The 21,370-nt window shown below is 41.5% G+C and overlaps 1 protein-coding gene across 1 annotated transcript in view; it reads left to right on the top strand.

Annotated features, from left to right (window-relative positions):
• The window catches only part of GPC5 (glypican 5), a 1,023,394-nt gene that overhangs the window by 37,443 nt on the left and 964,581 nt on the right, over nt 1-21,370 (top strand). The window contains exon 2 of the mRNA XM_065423359.1: nt 11,510-11,671. Coding sequence (XP_065279431.1) covers nt 11,510-11,671 — 162 coding nt within the window. The remainder of the gene's footprint in view (nt 1-11,509; nt 11,672-21,370) is intronic.

The raw sequence follows: 21,370 nt of genomic DNA, 5'->3' as shown, positions 1-21,370 counted from the left end.
TGTGGGGATGGTGTATGCACAGTCCAGTTGGTATTTGGGTATCACTAGGAGCTGGAGCATTCTCAGTTTAGCTGGAATCTTTGCAGAATTTAGCTGTCAAACTCTAACAAGTCTCTACTGAGCATGTGGGAACAATGATTGTTCAGAGACTTATAACTTGGTTAAATATGGGCAGGTTTTCATAGGGATTGTAAAAGGTCATCAGGCTAACATTAGGGTAACTTCTTTACTAAATTTAAGCGCTTGCTCCAAAACACGGAGGCTCTACAGATTCTCAATTAAAAGGCTGTAAGAATTCTTTTTTAGTATGAACAAAACATTTTCCCCTAAATCATTTTAGCTGAAACTTCCCCCAAAAAACTTCAGCCCAAACAGTCTAATATTGGAAAAATTATAAGCAACTGAAAACAATGTCTTATAGTGAGAAGTGTCAGGCTATCCTAAACATAGGTGTAGCCACCTGAACTTCCTATAGTAAAAAAATAGTCAGTGCTGTATCAGTACATCCTTAGTAAACAAAGAAGCATATATATATAACCTTAACTGGCATATAAAACCCAACAGGGGACTTAACAGAAAAGTCTAACAAAATTGAAGAATTTTCTTTGAAGGGATCATTCCCAAACTTAATCTACCTTAAACATGATAAACTTGTCTTTAAATTTGCTTTTGCAGAATGAAAAATCTAGTAGCATCTCTCCAAAATGAAGGCTGCAATATTGCTAAAATCCCAGGTTCTCTCTGGAGTGACCCTCTGATAAACCTAGAGTACTGAGTTTGAATTTCACACATGAATGGGTATTGTATCCCCATTCTCCTTTACCTGCCTGCTCCATTCTTGACGATCGACATAGCACTGAAATTGACAAAAATCTTGGAAGGCAGGATTTGGGTATATTTCAGTAATTTGCTTGTTCACAAAAATTTGTAAGCAGGCAGAAAGAGGGGGGCGTAAAATTGATATGTATGTTCACAATAGTAAATAAACTCTAACTTGAAGTAGTTGTGTTGGTGATTGTTCACACAGCAGAGACCCTTTTGTTGAATTTGTCAGCCATGAACGTGACTCTTAAAATACACAGAGAAAGGTGTAATCTCCAATGGCATTGTCACAACCCAGCCCAATCCCCTTCTGAAACCCTATCTTGGGACATGGCACTCTGTAGTCCAGCTACCCTAGCCCCTGAAAACCAGTGTCTCAGACCTTCTGAGCTCCCTAGTTGCTTACATGTGCTCCCTGGGGATTCTACCTGTATTCTGGTTTCTTGTTGAAACCAATTGCATGAAAACATGGCATGAAAGCATGACACAGGCTTAGCAAAGAAATGTCTTAGGCCTTGTCTACACTGCAGGGAAAAGTCGATCTAAGCTACCCAATTTGAGATACGCGAATAGAGTAACTCAAGTTGACATAGCTTGGATCTACTTACCGCGAAGTCCACACTACACAGTGTTGACGGGAGACATTCTCCCATTGACTCTCCTTACTCTTTTTGATCTGGTGGAGTAAAGGAGTCAACAGGAAAGCAATCTGCAGTTGATTTAGCGGGTCTTAGATCAGCTAAATCGACCGCTGATGCATCGATTGCCACACGTTGATCTCCCGTTAAGTGTAGACAAGCCCTTAACCAGAGTCACTTTACCCTTAAAAAGAATTAGACAGTTACAGATCTTTCTAAAATAACAGAAATCTCGAGATGCACCTTCCCCTAGACTGATCTCCTCTCTTCTGTGAGTCTGAGGTCTGGTCCCCCCTGCCTTCTTTCTCTTCAGCCTGGTCTACTGGCATGTGGTGATGAAGGTCCTCCTTCTTAAAGAGCAGCTCCTTAAATACTGTGTCTTTCTCTTTTGTCACGTGCCCAGGCTGAGAAGCTGCAGATCAACGAACCATGCTGGAGTTCTTGTGTAAGACAATCAGTTTTTCCATGACGTTGGATCAGCAGTTGAAGGGCAATCTAAGTTGATGGCCCCAGATTGCTCTGTGATGGTTTCTCAGTCATAGTCTTTCAACTAGGTGTCAAGCAACTTTTCTGGGTTGGGTAACTGCCTGGAATATATCATCATAATGCCTTAGATGAGGTTAGACTTAAGTTCAACATATAGCAGACAATGGAGTTCCTAAATCCAAATGGAGGTTGCAACACAAAATGAGGTCACAATTTGACCCAGACTTATCCTACTCTGTCACAGATGTAATAACCAGAGTCAAACTCATACCTAAGCATTCAGCTGCTGGCTTCATGGGTAGTCCACTGGCTGTCCTATTGGACCAAAATACCTCATATGTCAGTTTTTTGGGGGAGAAGCACTCTTGCATTTCCTCATGATATTTTTGGGAAAAAGTGCTGCACTAGGTTTAAACTCCTTCTAACTCTATGGCCTATATCTGCACTGTAAATCTTTATGCTGAATCGTATATGGAACTATTTTATTAGTTTACACAAGTCATTCTGAATGTTATTGCACTCTCCCTTTATACCGATTTCCCACTTCCTGATATATCTTTCACAAATACCACCTTAAATCATATACCTTCTAATGTCATTAGTATTTTAGTTTAAGACAGTTGGCCCTAATACTGAGCAGTGTGGAGTGACAGTGGTCAAGTTTTCTATCCCAAGCTGTTTCCACTCTGTTTCAGATACTCAAAAATCTATATTCCTCTACTAGGATATTTCCTTTGTTCATGTAGGGCCCAATGCAACTCCCACTGAAGTCAATGGAAAGATTGCCATTGTTATCATGGCAATGTGATCAACAGTATTGTCAACCCTCATTATTTAAAAATCATGAGTCACATCCCCAGAAATCATGAGATTGGCTTAAGAAGGTTCTTTTTCTTTGCCTTCTGGCATTCGTGTCTTTGGGGTACATTCTGGTCGGGTTTTCAGACTTTACTCTGCAACCATGAAGATTTGAAACTTTGGTCCAGATTCACAAAGGTATTTAGGTGCCTGAGTCTCAGGTTTAAGTGCTTAAGTATCAGTGTTGGCTCCATTATGATACACAGAACTCCCACTGAACCCTATAGTTTCATAAACTCACTCACCGCCTATTTTTTCAGGGTAGAAGTTCCCTTGGTGCCAGTGTTTCTGCCTCTGGGCATGTGCAATGCTGCCTAACTCTAGGTGCCTGGGCACCTACCTCCCACCTAAGCTGCAGAGCCATGCACAAACCAGAGAAAGATAAGTATTTGGCTGCCTAAGTCACATGCAGGGCCTGATCTGGTAGGCGTGCTTAGTGGCTGCATAACAGACCAGGTCCCATTCAAAATCTAGGAGAAGGAGGTGGTGCCCACTTTATAACTTTTAGCCCAGTGATTAGAACACTCATCTGGGATCCTGAGAGGTCCAGGTTCAATTCTCCCATTTGGTGGAGAGGGAGAAAAGATTTGAACAGGGTCTTCCCACCTCTCAGGAGAGTGCCCTAGCACTGAGCTATGGGGTATTCTGATATGAGGGTTTCTCCATCTCACCTGTTGAAGCTGTTCCACTGTGGATAAATAATGAACGAATGGTTTGGCGCATAGAGACTGGACCCTGGGTCTCCCACCTCCCAGGGAGTGCCGTAACCCTCATGACTGTTCCACTGTGGATAAATACTTAAATAGTCATTGGGCCAAAGAGAGAGAGAGAGAGAGAGAGAGTAAGAATGACTCTGTAGTCCAGTGGTTAGTGCACCCATCTGGGAGACCCAGGATCCAGTCCTCCTGCTCCAGTCACTTTCATTATTTATCCACCATAGAACAGCTTCAACTGTAGACTGAGGGAGCCCCACAGCAGAATGTCTTGTAGCCCAATGGCTAGAGCACTCTCTAGAGAGAAGGAGTTGAACCTGGGTCTCCTGTATCCCGGGTGAGTGCTATAACCATTGGGCTAAAAGGTATAATGTGACATCACCACCGCCTCCTCCTCTGGTTGTTTTGTGTGAAGTGAGGCAGGCCCCTAATTTATTCCCAAAAGCAACGCCTTAGCCACCTGAGTATAGTTGGCCGGTTACCATTCCTAGGTCATTAAGCAGAGATAGATGCCTCCCTGCAGCCTGGACTTAGGTGCCTATCTTCAAGAGTGGGGTGGGGGGACACACCCCTGTTGTCAGCATTTCCCATTGGTTAGCTTAGATGGCTCCCTGCCTAGCATTCTGGCTCTTGTGGCTCACATTCTTAGGCGTCTGTCTTTCCCCATTCATTGTAGAGGGAGCCTAGGTGCTTAAAATCAGCTTTGTGGGTCGCAGTGCTGTTCCTGTGATCTTTTTTTCCCAAGGTGCCCAAAATGTGCCATGATGCTCAGTGTAGCAAAGCCGAAGTCCCTTCTTGGATCCCACCTTTTGTTTTTAAATGAAAGCTGGGATTCTCTGCATATTATTGACTCAAGGAGCTGGGGCTTTGAAAAGCATACTAGATATTACAAGAGTTGCAATCATGTGAGTTGACAACATTAGACCAGGCCTATGAATTTTACCTTTTTGTTCTGTTTTATTGGGCATTATGCTGACAGGTCCAGGTATGGTGGTTGAGGTAAGAAATAAATATTGTCATGTCATGTTATTTTTCCAAACATATAATCAACAGATTTCTTTAATTTTAAATTAACAAATTCTTTTTATTTAAAAAAAGACAAACTAACAAAAAGGAACAAATAACAAGAAAATACATTTTAAATAAATGTTGCATTGAATCTTGTCTTAATTACTCAAGCACAATGTTCCCACTGTTAGAAAGTCCCAGATCAGCATCATTATTGTTCAAATTAATGAATCATTTATAAGCATGAAAACTTTGTTATTGTTAGATAAGATAATACTAACAAACTAACGTCCCTTAGCAAAGAAAAATGGTAGTTAGGAGTGCAGTGATGCAAACATTGTAAACATATTTTTCTCTTGTGTTTGTCAAGTACTTGGCAGCTGGCATGCTGCAAACTAGGCCTCAACTCCTCTACCCTGGTGGTATTCGCTGTGTGATGATTTTATTGAGAATTAAAAGAAAACAAGTGAATGAGAACTATGCTCAGGACATGTGTATAAACCTGCCTGTTGTGATTAGTAAATATTGCCGCAGGTCTGTTATCGCTCCTGTAATCTGTTTGTTGGTGGGTGGTATATTAGATAAGTTTGTTGCTTGCTATTTTAACAGTATGTTATTTTGTAAGGAATATTCTAAATTTTCAATCAATTTAATTATTAGCCACATGAAATGGTATTTAACACAACAGTATGTGTATGCAATGATAAGACTGAAGATTTAAATGTGACAAAATTAAAATATTAGATTTCCATCAACAGTGTCAACTTGGAAATGCTCTGCATGAAGCGTATTGTATGTAGAATTATGCCAAAGGTATGTGTTTTAGATATGTTCACTGTAACAGAGATCATCCTTGGTGTGGGAATTGTAGCTTTTAAATGTCCTGATTTGAATGTTTTACAAACTTACTCCCAACCTTAACATTGCATGAGCATAGCTGTTAACATTGAATTTCTTGATTTAAAAGAATTGTGCATCCCTAATCCATCCTCCTGACCCATTCCACTTATTAGTCTGATCTCTCTTCCCAGCAACTTACTGGAGCCCTCACCACTGTTGTGATATATGGAATCCCAATTCTTCAACAAGTGGCACTTATTTAAGAAACGAGTAACAACTACAGATATAAGCAAGCAGTGCTTTGAGTTCCAACTTTGTCTTCCTTGTTTAATTTTCTAGGCAAGGTGGCCTGTGCTCGGGCGCTCAGCCCCAGCCGAAGGCAGCATAGGGCTTGGGGTGGTGGTGTCAGGCCCACCTGTGGGCGGCACGGGGTTGGGGGGAATCAGCTCTACGGGTAGCAGAGGGTTTGGGGGGCAGCCCCATCCTCAGGGGGGTATGGGGCACAGAGGTGGGGGGAGGTCAGCCTCAGCCCTGGGCGGTGGGGGGGGGGGGGTGTGGCTCTGGCGAGCCCTGCAGGCAGGGGAGAGGGGCAGCTCAGGCCCAGGTGAGCCCCAGCCGTCTTGTTTTTACTTTAGGAAATATGGTCACCCTAGGCCTGGTATACAGTGCACAGAGACACCGAACACCCCTGGATGAGAGGTTTGGGGTGAAGGGAGGGGTCTGGGGCAGGGGGTTGGAGTGTTGGGTGTGTGTGCGGGCTCTGGGAGGCAGTTTGGGGGTGGGAGGGGACTCCGGGCTTGGCGTGTGGGGACCCAGCGATGCTTACGATGGCTCCTGGGAAACGGCCACCAGGTCCCTGCAGCCTGTAGACGCATGGGAAGCCAGGGAAGCCAGGCCCCGCAGCTCTGATTGGTCGTGCTTCCTGGCCAATTGGAGCTGTGGAGCCCGGCCTTGGGGCACGGGCAGCACATGGAGCCTCCCTGGCCGTCCACGTGTCTAGGGGCTGCAAAGACCTGGTGGCCGGTTCCGGGAGCCACACGGAGTTAGGGCAAGCAGGGAGCCTACCTTAACCCCGGGCCCCCGCTGCGCTGCCGACTGGAGCCGCCAGGGTCCCTTTTCAACGAGGTGTTCCGGTCAAAAAAACGGACACCTGGCAGCCCTATTACATACAATACCAAAATTGCCACCTGCATAATGCAGTTTCATTTTGGTTCTATTGCTGACTCCAGAGCATTGGAGCGTTGGATGTTTTAAGTTTTCAGGGGGCAAGAGATCTGGGGAGGACCTACTCAGCAAAGTTATCAAACATTGTGTTCAGGGGTAGCAGAAATTGCATAGTTTAAAATAGATGACCTGGGTGATGGGCCACCAAATCATCAGATGGTTTGAAGGCAAAGATATCTTAAGCTGATGTCAGAACACTTTGAAAATAATACTGTATTCAGACCCTACAAGTAAGATTTTGGAAAAGTTCAGTAATTCAGATTAGCATTAGGAGACTAAACGTTTGCCCTTCTGTTTGTGGGGTAAGGAAGGTTTCCAGCCTTTTGTAGATGTACTTGTCTGCATGTCTTTATCTCTCAGAAACCTACTGCAAACATATTTGTTGGCATGTCACTTGCATCAATCAGTTTTCAAAACCAATAGTTACATTCTTCTCCTTTATGGTAATACACAAGAGTATTTCAAAGTTGTGACTTCTGCATACATCTGGGGTGCTCAAATCCTCTGGAATAGTGAGATGCACCTCTGCTTATGTCTGCAGGAGGGATTTAGTGCAGAACACATTTTATTGGTACGGCTCAATAACTGATTTTCTTTAAATAGAGTCAGATGTTTCTCTACATAGTGAAAATCTGAAAGACCATACAGTATTATCAAGTTCTGAATGAAGTCCTCCAATGAACTGAATTTGTTCTGCCTAAAAACTGATGCAACTACAGTAGAACCTCAGAGTTATGAACTGACTAGTCAACCACAGACCTCATTTGTAACCGGAAGTATACAATCAGGCAGCAGCAGAGACAAAAAAAAAAAAAAGCAAATACAGTACAGTACTGTCTTATATGTAAACTACTAAAACAATAAAGGGGAAGCAGCATTTTTCTTCTGCATAGTAAAGTTTCAAAGCTGTATTAAGTCAGTGTTCAGTTGTAAGCTTTTGAAAGAACAACCATAATGTTTTGTTCAGAGTTACGAATAACCTCCATTCCCAAGGTGTTCGTAACTCTGAGGTTCTACTGTACATGACCGGAAGTGTGGAAAAGACTAAGATCCTGTTTAACTCCTTCTCCTCCTCCATACAATATTCAGTTTGTGACTTAACATGTATCTTGTACCTGAGGGAAAAATGTTTATAACAACTGTTCCAACCGCTTTGAGAGCCATCCAGAATTTCCCCACACAATTTGTAGTAAACACAATAAAAAGCAAGGATAATTCTCCACAATATGTATTTATCATGAGAATGAACAAATCACTCCCATCTGGCATTGGATAAGCAAGTGGCAAGCTGTGATTTCTGTTAAACTGTTTTTGTTTTATTACCTCATCTTCCCAACCTATCCCCTTCCCTGTCCCATTTGTCTTTTTCATCCAGCTGTTGCATCCTGTCCCTTATGTAGCTTGTGAGCTCTCTGGGGCAAGGATTGTCTTTTTTGTTATTTGTCTGAACATTACCTAGCACAGTGCGACCCTGATCCTTGATTGGGGTTCCTATATGCAGCTATAATAGTGGTTCCCCTGGTGATGTAGCTACGCTGGATCCATGCTGCTTGGGAATCCCCTTACCACAGCTACCTTAGGGACTTCATTAAAGGTTGGGGGTTCCCCACTTTACAAGAAAGGTGACGTAGGCTGTATTGTCTTTTTTGTGGGACTTCCACAGGAGTGGTTGGGGACAGAGTACAAGAGGCTTCACGGGGTTCAGGGATAGAGTTGTAGAGACAGCTGACTCCTTCCTCACAGGAGGGTTGAGATTCAGGCATGGAGGGTGCCATCTGCAAATGTGAAGTCAAGAAAGCACACTGTATTGGGCCCAGAAATGACCAGACTGGCCCTGCAATAACCGCCTTAAAGGCTGTCTACTTGTGGCCAGTTTGGATTAAAAAAATAAATAAAAAGGGGACAGTAGGCTCTTGCAAGTTGTTTCATGTTCTGAGTGACAGAAATTCTGAAGGTGTGGCTTGAGGAAACTACGTATGGTTAGGCTCTAAAGTCTAAGGGCAACTGGGAAGGTGGCTGTTCTTGTTAGGAAATAATTGTTAATGGGGTCCAAGTGTACCTGATTAGTCTCTGAAGCAACAAGCAAAAAGATTTTTCTAGTTATAAGAGCTTCCCGCCCCCTCTTTACTGTATTGTGTATCCTTGAGTTACTGGGGGGCTAATATGAATGCCTCCATGAATCAAGGGATAGTGCTGTTTATACATGGCTGGAGTTCTAGACATTTTATGTATGCACTGGGCAACATCAGTGATTGTGGGCACTTTCCTTTGTGAGGAGACTGAACCAGTTAACATCCTTGTTTTGTTTACTCTTTATCCCATGTGACATTAATTTGATTGGGGAAATGGGAACCAACTAAGCTGCATTTGGCTGTCTTCATTAATGTTCTGGTATATAGTTTTAATATACATGCTTTAAAGCCTTTATATAAAAATCTGCTGTTCCACTATGACTCCATGGACTTCAGCAGAGATATTCTTGATTTACCCTGATGTAACTGAGAATAAATTTGACCCAGTGAAGTCATACATTGCCCATCTTTCCAGAACACTTGGATATAATCCTCAATAGCTTAAATTGTTGTTAAATAGCTTTTTATGAAAATACCATTTTAAACACCCTGATTTGAGACCTCTCATGAAATATTCATTGTATAAAATGTATGCCTCCATTCCTCAAATATTATTTACCGTATCTTGGAATGATTTAACAGAGAGGATTAGAAATAGGATTTAAAAAGTAGCTAAAGGAATTTATATAATAAAATAAAGCTCTTGTAGATTCAAAGCCAGGGGAATGAAAGGTGAATGAGAATAGGTAGCAGCGTGGTTAGAAGTCAAGAGTAAATGACATCAGGTTTTGTCAGTTTTATCCTGGGCAATTTCCCCATTTTCAATCTTGCAGTCCTCATCCTATTGTTCTCCTCTTCCATCTGTCATGAGGAGGCTCCAGCATGTAAACCTAGCAACAGAATTAGACTTTCAACCAGAGAGCAGATTTAAGAGGATTTCTCATGTAAATTCCTAAGAAATCTCTTGATACATATCAATAAAAGTTCTGTATTTGAGAACAGAATTTAACTCTTAGACTTTTTTAATAATGCTATGTTTAAAGTTATAACTTTTTTTCCTGGTAATGTTGATTTACCCATTTTTAGAAGTGAACATTTGGATACACTGCAGTTTTTTAATTAAAATATTAATTTCTTTCTTTTTAGATCGTTACACTTTTCATTGCTCTGTATTACTTTATAAAGGGGAAAACATATAAGGTATTCAAATAAACAAGATAAATAAAAATTCTCCATGGATCTGTTTTTTGTGGAACAGGACCAGACATCTTTGAGAGCTTTGGGTAATGCTTTCATCTATGTCAGGAGTGGCCAAACTTACTGACCCTCCGAGCTGCATACAACAATCTTCAGAAATTTGATAGCTGGGGTGCACCAGTCCAGGTTCGGGGCTTCTGCCCCATGGGAGGCACCTGTCAGGGCTTGGGGCTTCAGCCCTGTTCCTGCTGAAGCCCCAAGCCCCAGCAGGCATGCCCCATGGGGCTGAAGGCCCAAGACTCCCCCTGCCGCCCCTGCCCTTTTCTCCCCCCCACACCTCGTTGGGCAGAAGCCCCTACTCCACCACCCTGCTGCAAGGCGGAAGTCTCAAGCTCCCCACCACCAAGTCTGGTAGGGTGAAGAAGAATGGGGCGGGAGGGTTGGGCGGGGGGCTCTGTGAGCCACACTTTAACTGTAAAAGAGCCTTATGTGGCTCGTGAGCCACAGTTTGGCCACCCCTGACCTATGTCATCTTTGTTACAAAAGGGAAATCGACTAAGCGGCAGTTCTGCAGGAAAGGACCTGAAAATTACAGTGGACGAGAAACTGGATATGAGTCAACAGTGTACCCTTGTTGCCAAGAAGGCTAACGACATATTGGGCTGCATTAGTAGGAGCATTGCAGCAGATTGAGGGAAGTGATTATTCCCCTCTATTCGGCACTGGTGAGACCACATCTGGAGTATTGCGTCCAGTTTTGGGCCCGCCACTACAGAAAGGATGTGGACAAATTGGAGAGAGTCCAGCAGAGGGCAACGAAAATTATTAGGAGGCTGGGGCACATGACTTATGAGGCAAGGCTGAGGGAACTGGGGTTATTTAGTCTGCAGAAGAGAAGAGTGAGGGGGGGATTTGATAGCAGCCTTCAACTACCTGAAGGGGGGTTCCAAAGAGGATGGAGCTAGGCCAGTGGTGGGCAACCTGCACGTGGCCTGTCAGGGTAATCCGCTGGCGGGCCGCGAGACAGTTTGTTTACATTGACTGTCCGCAGGCATGGCCGCCCGCAGCTCCTAGTGGCCGCGGTTCACCGTTCCTGGCCAATGGGAGCTGCGGGAAGCAGTGGCCAGCGCGTGCCACTTCCTGGAGCTCCCATTGTCTGGGAATGGTGAACCGCGGCCACTGGGAGCTGCAGACGGGCAATGTAAACAAACTGTCTCGTGGCCTGCCAGCGGATTATCCTGACAGGCTGCATACGGCCCAGGGGCCGCAGGTTGCCCACCACTGAGCTAAGCTGTTCTCAGTGGTGGCAGATGACAGAACAAGGAGCAATGGTCTCAAGTTGCAGTGAGGGAGGTCTAGGTTGGATATTAGGAAAAACTATTTCACTAGGAGAGTGGTGAAGCACTGGAATGGGTTCTCTAGGGAGGTGGTGGCATCTCCATCATTAGAGGTTTTTAAGGCCCGGCTTGACAAGGCCCTGGCTGGGATGATTTAGTTGGGGTTGGTCCTGCTTTGAGCAGGGGGTTGGACTAGATGACCTTCTGAGGTCTCTTCCAACCCTGATCTTCTATGTTTCTATGATCATGTATGTCACAGTGCACTGTACAAATAATGATAAATTTGGAAAATAAAAGTGTATTTCTTTCTCTAGGGGCTGATCGTCAAGTTTGTACATCTAAAAATCTAACGTGTTGTACCAAAAAGATGGAGGAGAGATACCAGATTGTAGTAAAGCAGGATATACAACAAGTGCTTCAAACATCAAGCTCTACTTTAAAGTTTTTAATATCTCATAATGCAGCTGCTTTTCAAGGTAAATCTTTCTGCTGTACATGTCAAAGTTTGTTCAAAAAGCATTTTCTTAACTTTATCATATGCTTAAACTGATCTGTGATAAGTTATCTATTTTAGTTCCTCTTAATGCTTATTGTACTTTATCAAAGAGCGTATTAATTGTGGAGGACTGGCAACTTGACTGTGTGGCTGGTAACTAGTGGTCTTTGAGAAAAATAAATAAGTGGGTTTAATTAGGCACTTTGTTTAGGACTTTACACCTTTGAGTATCTAAAAAGTGTCATGATAAATTTCACCTTGATATGCATGCACACTGCAAAGCCCTCCCTTGGATCAATTAGTCCTTGGCAGGGTTGGTGGTGTAGTAGCCGTTCGACGGGTTGTCTCAACTGCAACCCCTCCACACTGGTGAGGGGTCCTCTGCATAGGCTGAGGTGGAGGGCAGTTGGGGGCATGGAAGATGGGAGGAACATGAGCTACGTGAGTATATGTAATAAACTAATGGAAAGAGAGAGCGCTTAGGGCAAAGCCCTGGTCTTGCTGAAGACAACTGGAGTCTTGCCATTTGTCTTTCAAGGTACTTGTGTGGCCCTGATCATCAAAGTGCCTTGCAAGGATTCATAAATTTATCCTTACAACACCCCAGTGAGGTAGGGAAATATTGTTATGATATGTGAGTGTTAGCTCCCTATAGCCCTGGAAAGCTGCCCCTACTGTTGGCTGTATCATAATTTTTCAGCAAATGAAGTGAACTGATAACCCATTAACATTGACACTACATCATCATCCTGTTCAAATGTAACTCTACATAGGCTGAGACTTCAGATGTTAACTCACATGTAACTTGATTACAAGAATATGCCCATCTGCCCACACTGTATTCACTCTCCAGAACTATAAACCCTAACACCAAATTCCCACTGTCACGGTTACGGGACTAACTTCACTTCTGTCCTTTTTCTGGTCTCTGAGTACATACCTCAGGTGTTAGGCCTCTTGTTCTCATCTGTTTTTGGGTGGTAATTGCTAAGCCTTTGTTCGTCCGATGGCTATGCTGTCTAAAGAGACAGGCAGCCATTTTGTGCTCTTTTCAGTGATGACTGTCACCAGAGGGGATAAATGCACTGGGTGCTTTCTGATAGGACCTTTACTTTGGTCTCCTTTATTTTTCTTTTAATCAGAAATGTTATTCAAATTAAGTGTCTGTTTTCTCTTCGTGTATAGGGAAAAATACCTCTTAAAATTGAATTAGCTAACTTGTAAGGAGCTTTTAATATTGAGGCTTTAAAATGAATGATCAGTTGTATATTGAATTTCCTTTTTATAGAAGGAAGAATAGATTCATAGATTCCAAGATCAGAAGGGACCATTGTGATCATCTAATTTGACCTCCTGTATAACACAGGCCGTAAAACTTCCCTAAAATAGTTCCTAGAATAAATCATTTAGAAAAAAAAATCCATTCTTGATTTAAAATTGTCAGTGACTGAGAATCCACCATGACTTTTGGTAAATTGTTCCATTGGTTAATTACTCTCATGTTAAAAAATTATGCCTTATTGCCAGTCTGAGATTTTCTAGCTTCAACTTCCAGCCATTGAATTATTTTATACCTTTCTCTGCTAGACTGAAGAGACCATTATTAAATATTTGTTCCCCATGTAGATACCTATAGATTGTAATCAAGTCACACCTTACCCTTCTTTTTGTTAAGCTAAATGGATTGAGCTCCTTGAGTCTAAAGGATTAGAAAACATGCATTATAGCGATAATCATTCTCATGGCTCTTCTCTGCACTGTCTCCAGTTTTATAAACATCTTTCTTGAATTGTGGGCACCAGAACTGGATGTTCCAGCAATAGTCGCACCAGTGCCAAATATAGAGGTAAAATAACCTCTCTACTCCTGCTCGAGATCCCCCTGTTTATGCATCCCAGGATCACATTAGCTTTTTTGGCCACAGCGTCACACTGGCAGCTCATTTTCACCTGATTATCCACCACAACCCCCAAGTCTTTTTTCAGAGTCACTGCTTCCCAGGATACAGTCCCCATCCTGTATGTATGACCTACATTCTTTGTTCCTAGATTTGTAAATTTATGTTTAGCCATATTAAAATGCATATTGTTTGCTTGCGCCCAGTTTACCAAGCAATCGAGATTGCTCTGAATCAGTGACCTCTCTGCTTCATTATTTACCATTATGCTAATTATTGTGTCATCTGCCAACTTTACCAATGATCATTATATGTAATTTTCCACCAAGTCATTGATAAAAATGTTAAATAGCATAGGGCTAAGAACTGATCTTTGAGGGACCCCACTAGAAACACACCCACTCGACTACTAAGTTTAGTAGCTTCTATTTAATATCCTCCAGATATACTAGTGGAATAGAAAGAGTGTTATCATCATGACCATATTATGAGACTATGTTATCTGTTATTTTTACCAAAGTACAAAACAGAAATATTTATTGATCACTTCTGCCTTTTCTGCATTATTATTGAGTATTCTACCATTGCCATTTAGTAGTGGACCAAAATCACGGTCAGGATTTTTTTGGTTTCTAATATATTTAAAAAACTCCTTAACTCTGCTGGCCAAAGAGTGCCTCCTTGTAGCCTTTTGCTTCCCTTATCAATTTTCTACAATTCCTACCTTCTGATTGACATTCTTTACTATCAACTTGCCCTTTCTTTCATTTGTATTTTTTTTTTTTTTTAATTTTTATAGCTTCACTTCCCCTCAAACCCAGGTGAGAAGGAAATATTGTAGCATGTGTAAGCTCTCAGCCATCTCTAGGTTTAAAACTTTATTTGACCTTAAAGAGATGACTTGTAGAAATTTGGGTGTTGAATGTACAATTGAGTTCAAAAGGAAAATCACCACCAGTGTTGCCCAAAATTTGAGGTGGTTGCTAAATTCAAGTATGGCCATTGCAGCCACATATCCCGAAATAAACTTGCATGGATTCCAGATGTCCTAAAATGCTGTTCTTGGTGTATGTTTGGGTCTTTCAAGTCACAGAACACATAAGTGAATGCTGAAATATTCTCAAGGTCATTCTCATTGGCCTGGGAGCCACGATCGGCCGAACCTGCGGACACGGCAAGTAAACAAACCGGCCCGTGTGCCAAACGTTGCCGATCCCTGTTGTATAGTATTATTTTAGAAATGTATATCATCACTTAATAAAATACTAGTATAATGCATATGCACAAGAGGGAAGAGTTAATATTGCAGACTTCATTCTGGTATTTCCTGACATATGTGCTCTTAACTAAGAAAACCTTAATGATCTTGTGATGCAATTTTTAAAAAAATATATTACACAGTATCATGATATTATGTTGCAAAATTATGACTACAAAATAGATCCAATGCCTACTTTAATCTAAGCAAGGAGGATTAAGTGGACTCACAGACATGTGCAATATTTGTTTGAGATTATAGTGGCAGGGCCGCCCAGAGGATTCAGGGGGCCTGGGGCAAGGCAATTTCGGGGGCCCCTTCCATAAAAAAAGTTGCAATACTATAGAATACTATATTCTCGTGGGGGCCACTGTGGGGCCCGGAGCCTGGGGCAAATTGCCTCACTTGCTCCACCCCGGGCGGCCCTGTATAGTGCTATTAAATGTGATGAAGTTGCAACCAATTAAGTTAAATGAATTATGTGGACAAGAAAATATGTTGCAAACTTCTAAACCACTTTCTTTGGTAGGCTACTTGGCCATCAGGTACAATGAACATTTCTTCATCCCTGTAAAAAAAACAATCTGTGGTGGCAGTGATTCAAATGTTTTCAGTTTCAAAGGTTTCTTAGAGAATGACTTGAAGACCAGAAAACTCTTTTCAGCAGGAGCTGCCATTTCCTACTTCTGGTTTCAAGTGATACATTGCTTCGTAGATAATTTGTAATATAGGGAGTCGCTTCAAAGCAAAGGTTTAACTTTTTCCTTCTCTTTCTAGTCTGTAGTTCTTTATAGTGAAAACACAATGAAATATATACATAAATTAAATCCAAGCACTTGATGATTTCACATTTCCTTGACTACATGGATAAAATTATTCTGGTTCAGATTATAACAGCACAAAAACTAATGGGCTGATTCCAGAGAATCATAGAAGGGACTGCAAGGGTCATTTAGTCTAATCACCTGCCAAGATGTGGGGTTTGTTGTGTCTAACCCATCCAAGACAGATGGTTATCCAGCCTCCTTTTGAAAACTTCCGGTAAAAGAGTTTCCACAACCTCCTGAGGCAGTTCCATTGTCCTACTGTTCTTTCTGTTTTTCCTGAGATTTAATCTAAATCTGCTATGATGTAGTTTGAACCCATTGCCTCTTGTCCTTCCCTCTGTGGCAAAAGAGAACAACTTTTCTTCATCTTTTTTATGGCAACCTTTCAAGTATCTGACGAGTGCTATCATTTCCCCACCTTAATCTCTTTTCCCAACTAAACATACCCAGTTCCTTCAGCCTTTGCTTATATGTCTTACATTCCATCCCTCTGATCATCTTTGTTGCTCACCTCTGGATCCTTTCCAATTTCTCTACATCCTTTTCTATACATTGGTAATCAAAACTGGATACAGTACTCTAGCTGAGGCCTAACCAGTGCTGAGCAGAGCGATACTTTCACCTCCCATGACTTGAATGCTATACCTCTGTTAATGCAATCTAAAATTGCATTTGCTTTTTTTTGCAACAGCATCGCATTTTTGACTCATATTGAGGTTGTGATTCACCACAACTCCCTGATCCTTTTCAGCAGTGCTGCTGCCAAGTCAGTTTTCCCCCACTCTGTATTTGTGCATTGGTTTTTCTTCCGAAGTGTAGCACCTTACATTTTTCTTTGTTGAATTTCATTTTGTTGTCCATAGCCCAATTCTCCAATGTATCTAGACCTCTCTGAATTTTAGCTCTATCTTCCAAAGTATTGGCAACCCCTCCTAGCTTTGTATCATCTACAAACTTGATCATTATGTTCTCTATACCTACATTCACGTCATTAATAAAGATGTTAAACCACACCAACCCAGAACCCCACTTGAGACCTCCCTCCAATCCAACATCATTTCATTAATAGTTACTATTTTGTTTGCGGTTCTTTAACCAATTATGTATCCACTTAATGGTAGTTCTGTCAAGCCTGCATTTCTCCAGCTTACTTATCAGAATGTCATGCATGACTGTGGCAAAAGCCTTGCTGAAGTCCAGGTATATTATGTCCACTGCATTCCCCCATCCACCAAATCAGTTACCCTGTCAAAGAAGGAAATCAAGCTGGTTTGGCATGATTTATTCTTGGCAAATCCATGCTGGCTGCTGGTGATTACCCTTCCTTCTCCAGGTATTCGCAAATTGAATGTTTTATACATTGCTCTAGTAGCTTCCCAGGTATCGAAGTCAGGCTGAATATTCTGTAGTTTCTAGGCTTCTCCTTTCCCCCCTTTTTGAAGATAGGCACTGCGTTAGCCCTTCTCCTCTTTCGAGACCTCTTCTGTCATTCATGAGTTTGTAAATATTATTGCCAGTGGCTCTGAGATTTCTTCAGATAATTCCTTCAGTACCCTTGAGTGAATAGCATCTGGCCCCGCTGATTTGAATGAATTCAGATTGGTCAAAAGATCTCTGATGTGTTGTTTACTTAACCCAATCTGCATCCCTTCCCCTTTATTGTATATGATAACTTCGCTAGTCACCCGGTCACATTTTTTGTGAGAAAGCTGAAGCAAAGTAGAAATTGAGCAGCTCTAACTTCCTATCATCTTCCGTCAGCTGCTCACCTTCTCCACTGAGTAGCAGACTCACACTGTCCTTGATCTTTCTTTTTTGTCTGACATATCTGAAGAACACCTTCTTGTTGTCACTAATATTTCTTGCCAGATGTAACTCATTCTTTGCCATGGCTTTCCTGAATTTGTCCTTATATGCTCACGCTATTCCCATGTGTACTTCCTTGGTAATAGGCTCCTCCTTCCATTTCCTGTATGTATCCCCTTTGGTTTTTAGATAGCTAAAAAGCTCCTTGTGCAGCCACATTGGCCTCCTGTGGCTCTTCTTATCTTTCCTCTGTGTTGGAATAACTTGATGTTAAGCCTCTAGTATTACATCTTTTAAGAACTGCCAGCCCCCTTTGACTCCTTTTCTTCCTGATTGGTCTTTCCATAGGACCTTGCCTATTATTTCTCTGAGTTGGTTGAAATCTGCCTTTTTGAAGTCCAGTGTCCTCGTTTTGGTGATCTCAGGTTCTCCTTTCCATAGGATCTTGAATTCTATTAGATCATGATCACTTCCTCCTAAGTTCCCGACCACCTTCATGTTCGCAACTAATTCATCCCTGTTCGTTAAAACCAGACCCAAAATGGATGACCCCGTAGTTGTTTCCTCAACTTTCGGAACCAGAAAGGACGTACTATGTTTTACTGCGATAGTCTTCCAAAAAATATCAGGGAAGTCAAAATCCCCCATTAATACTAGCTCCAGTGTGTTAACTAATCTTGTTACCTGCTTGTAGAATGACTCATCCACTTCCTCTTCCTGATTTGATGGTCTATAATAGACCCCCACCATAACATTGCTACTGTTCTTTTCCCTGGTTATCCTCACCCAGAGACTCTCAGGACTGTCACTCACTTCCCATTGAACCTCAGAGCAAGTGTATACAGTGCATAAGTGTATACATTCTTGACATACTTTTCCCCATAGTTATCCTTTTGAAACAAGCTATTTCCCCCCAATGCTGGTATTCCAATCCTGGGAGTTGTCCCACCAAGTGTCTGTGATGCCAGTTAAGTCAAAATTTTCTTCATATACCATGATTTCCAGTTCATCCTGCTTGTTACACACATTCCTTGCATTTGTATACTGGCATCGAAGATATTTTGCAGCCGTAGTGCAGTACACTCGGACCATACCTGTACTCTGACCCTACTCTGGGGGCTGTGAGCAAGGCTGGTGTGCCCTTATACTATTCTACACCAGCTGAGCAGGACCTCTACTCCGATGATACTCTTAAGTGGCAGGTTCTGACTGCTTTATGCTATCAGAATGGTGAAAAGAGGGTGTAGTGTAACTGAGAATCTGACCCAACTTGTTTGTATCTAGTTTCACGTAAAACACAGCATTGAAGGATTGTCAAAAGGCGAGAATATTTAGGTGAGTATTTGAAACTTCATTATTAATTCACACTTGTGCTTGTATTGCAAACAAATCTTTAAGTACTCCAGGGTTTTTTATTTCTATTCAACCTTATTTTTAGTTTTTGGATACATTTGCATACATTATATCTTGTGCTATATATACCTCCTACAGGTGTCAGCTCTGGCTAGTATAGGGCTTTAAAGGGGTTTGTAATGATTATGACTCTCTCATGTCACTCTTACATTTTATTTTATATGTGACCTTTGAACTAGTCACTTAATTGGTCTCTGCCTAGTTTCCGAACTGCAAATTAGCAATACTACTACTTAGTATTTGACATGTTTATAGCACTTTACAGATATTAACTTATTAATCCTCATAACTCCTTTGTGATGTAGGTAGTTAGGCAACCTTCTTGAAGAGGAGGACACTCAGGCAGAGAGGTGAAGTGACTAAGGGTATGTCTATACTAGCACTTTTGTTGGTAAAAATTTTGTTGGTTGGGGTGTGAAAAAACACCCCTCTGACCGACAAAAATGTCACCAACAGAAGCGCCAGTGTGGACAGCACTATGTCGGCAGGAGACGCTCACCTGCCGACATAGCTACCACCACTGCTCATTGGGGATGGCTTAATTATGCTGGCAGGAGAGCTCTCTCCCGCTGGCTTAGATTGGCTACACATGAGACTTTACAGCCGCACAAGTGCAGCGGTACAACTGTGCCACTGTAATTTCATAGGGTAGACATAGTCTTAGGTTGTAAGCTCTTTGGGATAGGCACTGTCTCTCACTGTGTGACCTATAGGTGCTACTAAAATAAATTGGAATTATTTAAACTTTCCTTATGTGAAATTTGTGGGGCATGTGACTTTCTTTTTCAGATAATGTTTTTTGAAGTGAGGTTTCGTTATTTGAGGTTCTAATTTATATCAGATACAAAAGGTGACATATTTACATTCAGAAACCTGGAAAATTTGGCTGACTGGTCATAAAAAATACAATGCATTTGTTAACATAATGATCCAAACAGGGCACTTGAAGAGACTCACAATGATGATATGAAGTAGGACAGTATTATGTGGAAAACAGTCAGGATGTGAGGTTAATGGTTCAGAACAGACTGAAGTCTGCTATAATCAGTGCAGTTTCATAGAAGGCCTTTTTTTTTATTTTTTTTTTTTTTTTTTTTAAATTGGAGGTATCCCATCTCCTAGAACTGGAAGGGACCTTGAAAGTCCAGCCCCCTGCCTTCACTAGCAGAACCAAGTACTGATTTTGCCCCAGATCCCTAAGTGGCCCCCTCAAGGATTGAGCTCACAACCCTGGGTTTAGCAGGCCAATGCTCAAACCACTGAGCTATCCCTCCCCCCTTTCTATTCTATAGTCTTCTATCCAAGGCAAAAGATGTTGTTTTTCCAGTGTAAAGCAGGTTATACAGTACTTGGAATATCATTCAATATTCTGATTCCCTCAGTTTAAAAAAAAATATATTAAAAGTTAAAAAGATGGAAGAGCAACCAAAATGATACGTAGATGTGAAAATATTATTTAGAAAGAAGGATTAAGGGAATTAAAAGTGTTTAGCCTAAAGAAATCATGTTTTAAGTTTGACCTACAAATGCTAACAAAAATGTTCATTTAATAGGAATATAATAAAATAAAAATAGGGATAGTAAGACAGTGCTATACTGTGATAACATGGGACTGATATGACTCCTCTGATCTGGCTCCAGACTTCCATGCTGTGTCCACTTTTATAAGCATAGAGTTTTGCAAACACTGGAGTATGTGCCTAATATTAAGCATATAAGCAATCCCATTGACGTCAGTGTGGGATTGTGGTCATAGAACATGGAGCTGCTGAACCTGAATGTCATGACTTGGGGAAAACAAAGATAAGTAACAATGTGTGAAATTCATAATGACATGCAACAACATAGGTTTCAAGTATTTTTCTATTTTGTTACAGACGTAAACAGGCTTATTTTTGCCCTAAATATTGCCCAAGTTAAACATTTGCAAGCCAGTCACGTTTTCCAGCACTAATGGAATTATATACTGCATTTTCAAGAGACAAGAAGCCAGTTTGAGAAAGAAGCCTTCTTTCTAAGCAAAACTGGACTTGAAATTGGCTGGTGCTTGTTGGGATTTTATTTTTCAGTGAAAACTATTTTCTTTTATCCAAAACATGCAAAAATCAACTTTTACGTGTGAAAGTTTTCAGTTAAAAAGTAGTCATTTTGACAAAACTGCAAATGAAGCAAAATTTAGAGGAGTTGTAATTGTATGAAATAAAATGTAAACATTGCACAAAACTCCTTTGAGCAAAAATAATGAATTTTACACTACTATAATTGACTTTGTGTGTGCTTAACGTAAATAATTCAGAAGGAAGGAGAACTATACACACTTAGTGGTAGTATAAAACAAAGAACTATGGACGCAGAATAATAGAAGACAAATTCAACTTGGAATTCTGGAAGTACCCTGATGGCAACTAGAAATGGACAGCAAACAGTCCACTTACCCCCCTGTTCACATCTTTCCAGTTCACATACAAAGTCACCAGC

The sequence above is a fragment of the Emys orbicularis genome, chromosome 1 (assembly GCF_028017835.1).
Source record: "Emys orbicularis isolate rEmyOrb1 chromosome 1, rEmyOrb1.hap1, whole genome shotgun sequence".
Lineage (NCBI taxonomy): Eukaryota > Metazoa > Chordata > Testudines > Emydidae > Emys > Emys orbicularis.
Note: the sequence above shows the minus strand (reverse complement) of the source record. Positions and strands in the feature narration are given on the sequence as shown.